This window comes from Primulina eburnea, unplaced genomic scaffold, assembly GCF_022965805.1.
Source record: "Primulina eburnea isolate SZY01 unplaced genomic scaffold, ASM2296580v1 ctg21, whole genome shotgun sequence".
Lineage (NCBI taxonomy): Eukaryota > Viridiplantae > Streptophyta > Magnoliopsida > Lamiales > Gesneriaceae > Primulina > Primulina eburnea.
This window is the reverse complement of record NW_027331046.1, coordinates 1-8,088: the sequence shown is the minus strand read 5'-3', so window position 1 is coordinate 8,088 and position 8,088 is coordinate 1. Positions and strand designations below refer to the sequence as shown.

The window sequence follows — 8,088 nt, the reverse complement described above, 5'->3', positions numbered from 1 at the left end:
CGGTCGGATGAAGTGATCCGGTTATGAAAACATTGAAGTATACTTTGTTTCCAACAACAGTCACAGAAAAATTATATTTCAACGTTTACGGTTGTTCCGATTAAAAAATCACACAGTTTCCACACAGTTACGAAAATTGTGCTTCCCAGATGAACAGGATATTGTTGCACGTCCCCTCCTCAGGTTATCATTCTAGAAATCTTCGTTATATAAGTATTCTATTCAACGTTTCCTTCCTGTCGTCAATTTATACACGGATCTTGAAGTGAGACTAACCATTTCATCTTCACGCAATTTGCATTTCTTACCCCTTTTCTGCACCAATGATGCATTAAATGATTACCACTACAGCGAAACAAGGAACAATGAGCGTATAACGTACTCTCTGAAATATGATACCTGTAACTCTTCTGCATAGACATATCCGTGTATATTTTCTCTAATTCTTTTAACTGTTTTTTTCTAGCCTCTAGCTCTCGATATGAAGAATCTGTCTTCCTGCATGTTGACCATGTTTGTAGAACCCGAAAATCAGATTACGTATAAGCCATGCATAATTATATTATTTAAATTATAAAAGGAATTTTTATGAAAATATGAAGTGTTTATTTATTTTAAAAAGTAGATGTTTAGTTTTACCTTTTCAGGATAAATACGCGAGGTCGGACCGGAGTTTGGAGATTTGAGATAAGATTAATAATAAGACAAAATTCCTAAATTTAATTTAAGTCAAGAAATAATTAATTTGAAGAAAAAGAATATTTAGGATTTATTAAATAATGGGAGTCAAATTAGTAAATAAATTCTATTATGTTCAATATTTAATTAAAGTTTAAGTAAAATGTGTAAACATTTGGGGATGAACTAACATAGCGTTAATATATTCAAAAAATTAAACGTAGCATTTAAACATTTAAATTGAGGTCATGTATGCCATGCAAAAGTTCTAAGCAAGATGCTAAACTAAATTAATTTGTTAATGCATTAAAATAAATATAATGAAGGTTTAAATCTTAAACAATTAAATGCAATGTTTAAATAAAATATACAATGCAAATTAATAATAATGACCAACATTTAAAATATTTCAAAGGTTGATAACTCTCATTCAAAACTATCTCTACCAGAAAATTATGATATGATATGACGAGCTCTATTGAGCAAAGATTTTGTACGATTTTCAGATATGCACGTAGTTATAATTATTCATGATACGTTTATCACCGCACGATTTATGATATGATGATATTTATAAGTTTCATGCGATTTACGGTATATTTATTTGTTATTCACGATATATATATGTTGAGTCTTTAGACTCACTAGACTTGATTGTTGTAGATATTGATGAGGTCGAGACCGCGGACGGAGACCAGTGAGCGATCTTTGGACAGCAGTAGTAAACCCGAGGACCTCATGTTTTAGTTTATGCACCTGTTATCTTTCAAACTCGATTTTATATGTTGGATTATTTTAAATTGTTGTTTGAAATATTACGTTGATTTCCGCTGTTATTTTTAAAGTTTAAATTATCCAAAGCAAAACTCATCAAAAGGAAAAAGATTTGTGCACGGCGGACAGATAACCAACCATTTGATTCGATAAAGTTATGTTCTACAAGAAACAGAAAAGTCATTTGGAATAAAACTAAATACCCAAAATCAAAGTAGAAAGATACAGCATAGAAAAATGATTAAATTTTAGGAAAATGCAGCAACGATTGCCAACAAGCAAGACCCTTTAGGGAATATGATAGATGCAGTTCATGATACAAGAAACGTCAGTTGGGTTTAAATGCTCTAGCACTTGTGCATCAATTTGATTTCTTGAACCAAAGTTCGTCAAGTGGCGAGGATAAATGATGGAGAAAAGTATCATCACCTAATTCCCAAAAATTTATACAAAGAGATACAGCACTCACGGCCATAAATATTTATCATGCACGCATAAATGGAATTATAATTAACTCACATAGCATGCGATTGATATTCCCAATTGGTATTATTTGTGACCAACAAATCCAAAAAGTTTTTGAAGAGAAAACTCGAACAACAGCAGGGAATACAAAGAAGGAAATTGAAAACTAAATTCAATAAGAAAAATAAGATATTATGACAAGGCGCCAAATATCACCATATTCAATCAACAAGTGAGGTATTGATAACTTAAAGGGCGTAAAGTATGGGTGTGAAGAGATAAAGAGCTGTGAGGACAGGCAGACTAAAGCAAATTATTTCTGATTGTCAAGGAAAAATTTGTAGTCCACTCGTTTTTGCAATATAGCTTATGGATTGACGGTAATGATATCATTCAGTACTCGGTAGGGATCTTAATTGTGGGGAGCAAGTAGAAAAGGTTATCAACCTGGCAATCCAATTTCGTAGGAGGCAATTGACTAAAAAAATAGCTTTCAGTACCTCAAAATAACTTTAGGCAAGTCTTTAAAAGCTGATGGCTTCCCTTGTTCTGAAACTTTTTTGCGTACTTGTCTTGCCTCCTCCCTAGAAAGAGAATCAACAGCCAACCAACATACTTCATGAAACACAAAAATATCTACTAAGCTCAAAATGCTATACTATTCAGCAATATTTGCCATGCACAATTTTATGCATTAATACTTTGTGTGACCAGTACATTACCACCAAATCACTGTCTTGGATGAAAAAAATTGATTTGCAGACACACAAGTGTAACATGGAATTCAAGTGATTCAAACAGAAGTTCCAGAGAAGACAGTCTCATTCCCCTTGGTCATTGAACTTTTGAAATTGGCCTTCGGATAGTTTTATCTTAATTGCCTAGATTACATATTAGACGTTCTTTCTAAAGCAGAAGGGAATAAAATGATTTGAAGAAATAAATTAATTGAGCTATCAGAAGCGACCATATCTAATAATGAGAAAAGAATAAACTTTGGTGGTGACATAACTGTTATAACATGAAATTGACTACTCTAAAAAATGGGTATGAAAACTATCAAGAGTCAGCAGAAAAAGGGCTTGATCACTCACCTGTTGCCGGCATAATAAACATGTTTGGATGATGACTGATTGTCAAGAGAATGCAGCATACCATTAAGTCTTTCAATTTTCTGCATCCAAAAAGTTAAATTTCAGAATAAAGAACCTGCATGACAGCTATCTCGAGAATCCGAGACCCAAAAAACCAGAAACACTAAAATAAAACCTTTTTTTCAATTTGAAGTTTCTGCAAAATATATCCAATGTCTTGGGTCTTCATCAACATCAGCTCTTCGTTAGTGTACTTATTAGCCTGGCTCCTTTACAAAATCCACATTCAACAGCTAATATTCAAATTACACTCAAATAAATATCCTCAAAAGAGAACAGATAACCTCATAAAAATAAAATTTTCCAGCTTACTCAGGTTTATGGACTCCGCCAACAGTTTTTGTTTTAATCATCTTGAAGTAAAATTCATCTGGGTTCCTCAATGCTGCTTTTTCCTTAAGTTTCTGTTATAAACACGCAGAAGCGACTTACCATAAAATAAGAACTCGCCAAATTTCGTTCATAAAATGCACCAAAACCAACAAGACGCAGGGTAGTAGAAATTACCAGTAAGTCTGCTCCTTCTGGTGATAGGCTCGTGCACGAATGACATAATCTTTATGTTTTTCGAGCAGCCCAAATTTCCTTCTCAAATGCCTGATACACACAACAAATCATCAATTGAGTGAACCGGAAATATACGTCAAAATATTTCAAAACGGGCAATAAAGAAATTAATGGCCCCAAAAATAATCACACTTACGGCTGAGCGCCTCCTTGTGAGCTTTTCTTGGAATAGCATTCCTCAAAGACGAATCTTTATGCTAGCAAAAAAATTCACAGAACTTTAATCAATTTACGCACTTCAAAAGCAAAAACCAGTACTATAAAACATAAAGGGCTAACAAAAATCTTGAGTTGAAATAATTTAACCGTGAAACAGCGAAGATTATCGGTACAGAAAAAAAAACAACGGATTTCTTTCGTATTTACACCAAATTCAAAATAATTATTAAGCACAGAAGACTCGCCTGTGGAAAGCGGTGAAGGCTTAGGGTTTAAAGGAGACACCAATGCAGAGAATCTTGATTTGATGAAAAGTATTTTATATGTGGCAAAAAAATTATTCTAAATTAACTAAAATTCAATCATGCAAATTGGCTTCCGGATTGAGTGCAAAAACTTATGTGAGACGATATCACGAATCGTATTTTGTGAGATGGATCTCTTATTTGGATCTTCCATGAAAAATATTATTTTTATGCTAAGAGTATCATTTTTTATTGTTAATATCGATAGGGTTGACCCGTCTCACAGATAAAGATTCGTGAGACCGTCTCACAAGAGACTTACTCCTGATTGAGTATACAAATACACACACAACACACAAAATTATGATATCACTGAAATAGAAAAACAAAATCTTGATATATATAAAAAATTTAGAAATAATTTTTATATGATTTTCTTATAATTAACTAGAATAATTACTTAAATATGATAGCTTTTTATTATTTCAAATTTATGAAATTGTTAGAGATGATATATTTTAAAAGATTAATTTGGTTTATAAACATAAAGAAATATTTATTAGCATATGATAATTATAGACGAACCACAAATTTTATAAAATAGGCTTTGGCGATATTTTTTATTAAACAAAATAAAATATTTTATCATTTGTTTGAGCTGATTTTTGTTACATAAAAATTAGATAATGACATTAAATTTAATTACTTCAGGTCTCTTAATGTTTAATAATACTAATATCATTGTGCATGCAATTATTTGATTAGAGTTTCATTAATTTTTAGATTAAACTATGAAGATTGATATTGAAAATATTAATGATTCTTTAGTTATAGTTTGGAAATTATTAGATAATGAAAAGGGTAAGACGACAGTTTTAACGACGGTTTCGCGATCTGTCACCGGAGGCTGCGTCGCATTCTATAAGCGACGGGAGTGAGCGACGGTTCTTTGGAAGAAGATCGTCGCTATTTTTGCGACGGTTTTAAGAAACCGTCGTTAATATTAACGACGGTTTATAAAAACCATCGTTAATATTAGCGTCGGTTTTAAAACCGTCGCTATATTTAGCAACGATTTCGTAAAATCCGTCGTCATATTTATCAAAGGTTTTTTAAAAAAACGCCGTTTAAGAAGCGACGGGGTTTATCAATAAAATCCATAAAAAATAACTACTACGCAAAATTAAAATTATGTATTAAATTTTCTGTAAAAAAAAAAAAACTTTCAAACCTGATTTGCGCGAAGATATGCAGCTTCACGTAACGCTGGAAGATCGCACCGACGAGGAAATCTACGAAATAAATAGGAAAAAATGTTAGTACAAAATAAAAAAAAATCGAAACTTCAAAAAATTTGATAGAGTTTAGCTACTACCTGAGATAGATGAAAAATCGTTCAAGGAAATGTTCGCGAACCTCGGTATATATAGAATCATAGCGACGGTTGTTTCCCAAACAGTCGCTATATAGCGACGGGTTTCTCTAAAACTGTCGCTATATAGCGACGGGTTTACCAAACTGTCGCTATTATAGCGATAGTTCGGCATATACCTTCGCCGATCTAGATCGGCGACGGTATTTTCATAACTGTTGCAGATCTAGATCGGCGATGGTTGATGATAACTGTCGCTAATATTCCGACAGTTAGCTTGAACCGTCGCTAATATAGATCATAACGACGGTTTATGCCCAAACAGTCGCTATCTAGCGACAGGTTTTTCATAAACCGTCGCTATATCGGTTTATGAAGCAGCAAGGAAACGTCGCTATATAGCGACGGTTTATGAAAAACCTGTCGCTAGATAGCGACTGTTTGGGCAAAACCGATATAGCGACGGTTTATGAAAACCTGTCGCTAGATAGCGACTGTGGGGCATAAACCGTCGTTATGATTCTATATATAGCGACGGTTCAAGCTAACTGTCGGAATATTAGCGACAGTTATGCATCAACCATCGCCGATCTAGATCTGCAACAGTTATGAAAATACCGTCGCCGATCTAGATCGGCGAAGGTATATGCCGAACTATCGCTATAATAGCGACAGTTTGGTAAACCCGTCGCTATATAGCGACAGTTTTAGAGAAACCCGTCGCTATATAGCGACTGTTTGGGAAACAACCGTCGCTATGATTCTAATATACCGAGGTTCGCGAACATTTCCTTGAACGATTTTTCATCTATCTCAGGTAGTAGCAAACTCTATCAAATTTTTGAAGTTTCGATTTTTTTTATTTTGTACTAACATTTTTTCCTATTTATTTCGTAGATTTCCTCGTCGGTGCGATCTTCCAGCGTTACGTGAAGCTGCATATCTTCGCGCAAATCAGGTTTGAAAGTTTTTTTTTTTTACAGAAAATTTAATACATAATTTTAATTTTGCGTAGTAGTTATTTTTTATGGATTTTATTGATAAACACCGTCGCTTCTTAAACGGCGGTTTTTTTAAAAAACCTTCGATAAATATGGCGACGGATTTTACGAAATCGTTGCTAAATATAGCGACGGGTTTTTAACACCGACGCTAATATTAATGATGGTTTTGTATAAACCGTCGCTTAATATTAACGACGGTTTCTTAAAACCGTCGCAAAAATAGTGACGGTCTTCTTCCAAAGAACCGTCGCTCAACTCCCGTCGCTTCTAGAATGCGACGCAGCCTCCGGTGACGGATCGCGAAACCGTCGTTAAAACCGTATTCTTACCCTTTTCATTATCTAAATAATAATTCCAAACTATAACTAAAGAATCATTAATATTTTCAATATCAATCTTCATAGTTTAATCTAAAAATTAATGAATCTCTAATCAAATAATTGCATGCACAATGATATTAGTATTATTAAACATTAAGAGTCCTGAAGTAATTAAATTTAATGTCATTATCTAATTTTTATGTAACAAAAATCAGCTCAAACAAATGATAAAATATTTTATTTTGTTTAATAAAAAATATCGCCAAAGCCTATTTTTATAAAATTTGTGGTTCGTCTATAATTATCATATGCTAATAAATATTTCTTTATGTTTATAAACCAAATTAATCTTTTAAAATATGATATCATCTCTAACAATTTCATAAATTTGAAATAATAAAAGCTATCATATTAAGTAATTATTCTAGTTAATTATAAGAAAATCATATAAAAATTATTTCTAAATTTTTTAATATAATATCAAGATTTTTTTTTCTATTTCTGTGATATCATAATTTTGTGTGTTGTGTGTGTATTTGTATACTCAATCAGGAGTAAGTCTCTTGTGAGACGGTCTCACGAATCTTTATCTGTGAGACGGGTCAACCCTATCGATATTAAAAATAAAAAATGATACTCTTAGCATAAAAAGTAATATTTTTCATGGAAGATCCAAATAAGAGATCCATCTCACAAAATACGATTCGTGATATCGTCTCACATAAGTTTTTGCACTCAATCCGGAAGCCAATTTGCATGATTGAATTTTAGTTAATTTAGAATAATTTTTTTGCCACAATATAAAATACTTTTCATCAAATCAAGATTCTCTGCATTGGTGTCTCCTTTAAACCCTAAGCCTTCACCGCTTTCCACAGGCGAGTCTTCTGTGCTTAATAATTATTTTGAATTTGGTGTAAATACGAAAGAAATCCGTTGTTTTTTTTCTGTACCGATAATCTTCGCTGTTTCACGGTTAAATTATTTCAACTCAAGATTTTTGTTAGCCCTTTATGTTTTGTAGTGGTTTTTGCCTTTCTGAAGTGCGTAAATTGATTTTAAAGTTCTGTGAATTTTTTTGCTAGCATAAAGATGTCTCTTTGAGGAATGCTATTCCAAGAAAAGCTCACAAGGAGCGCGCTCAGCCGTAAGTGTGATTATTTTTTGGGGCCATTAATTTCTTTTTGCCCGTTTTGAAATATTTTGACGTATATTTCCGGTTCACTCAATTGATGATTTGTTGTGTGTATCAGGCATTTGAGAAGGAAATTTGGGCTGCTCGAAAAACATAAAGATTATGTCATTCGTGCACGAGCCTATCACCAGAAGGAGCAGACTTTACTGGTAATT

The 8,088-nt window shown here is 32.9% G+C and overlaps 1 protein-coding gene across 1 annotated transcript; it reads right to left on the bottom strand.

Moving 5' to 3' along the window:
• Window positions 1-222: 222 nt before the first annotated feature.
• Window positions 223-3,835, bottom strand: LOC140820863 (probable U3 small nucleolar RNA-associated protein 11; the record flags this gene model as incomplete). Its single annotated transcript, XM_073181229.1, has 8 exons — window positions 223-320; window positions 404-498; window positions 2,418-2,501; window positions 3,012-3,091; window positions 3,187-3,280; window positions 3,384-3,478; window positions 3,581-3,656; window positions 3,771-3,835. Coding segments are annotated over 8 exons (687 nt in total), but the record flags the coding sequence as incomplete, so codon positions are not given.
• Window positions 3,836-8,088: the final 4,253 nt, after the last annotated feature.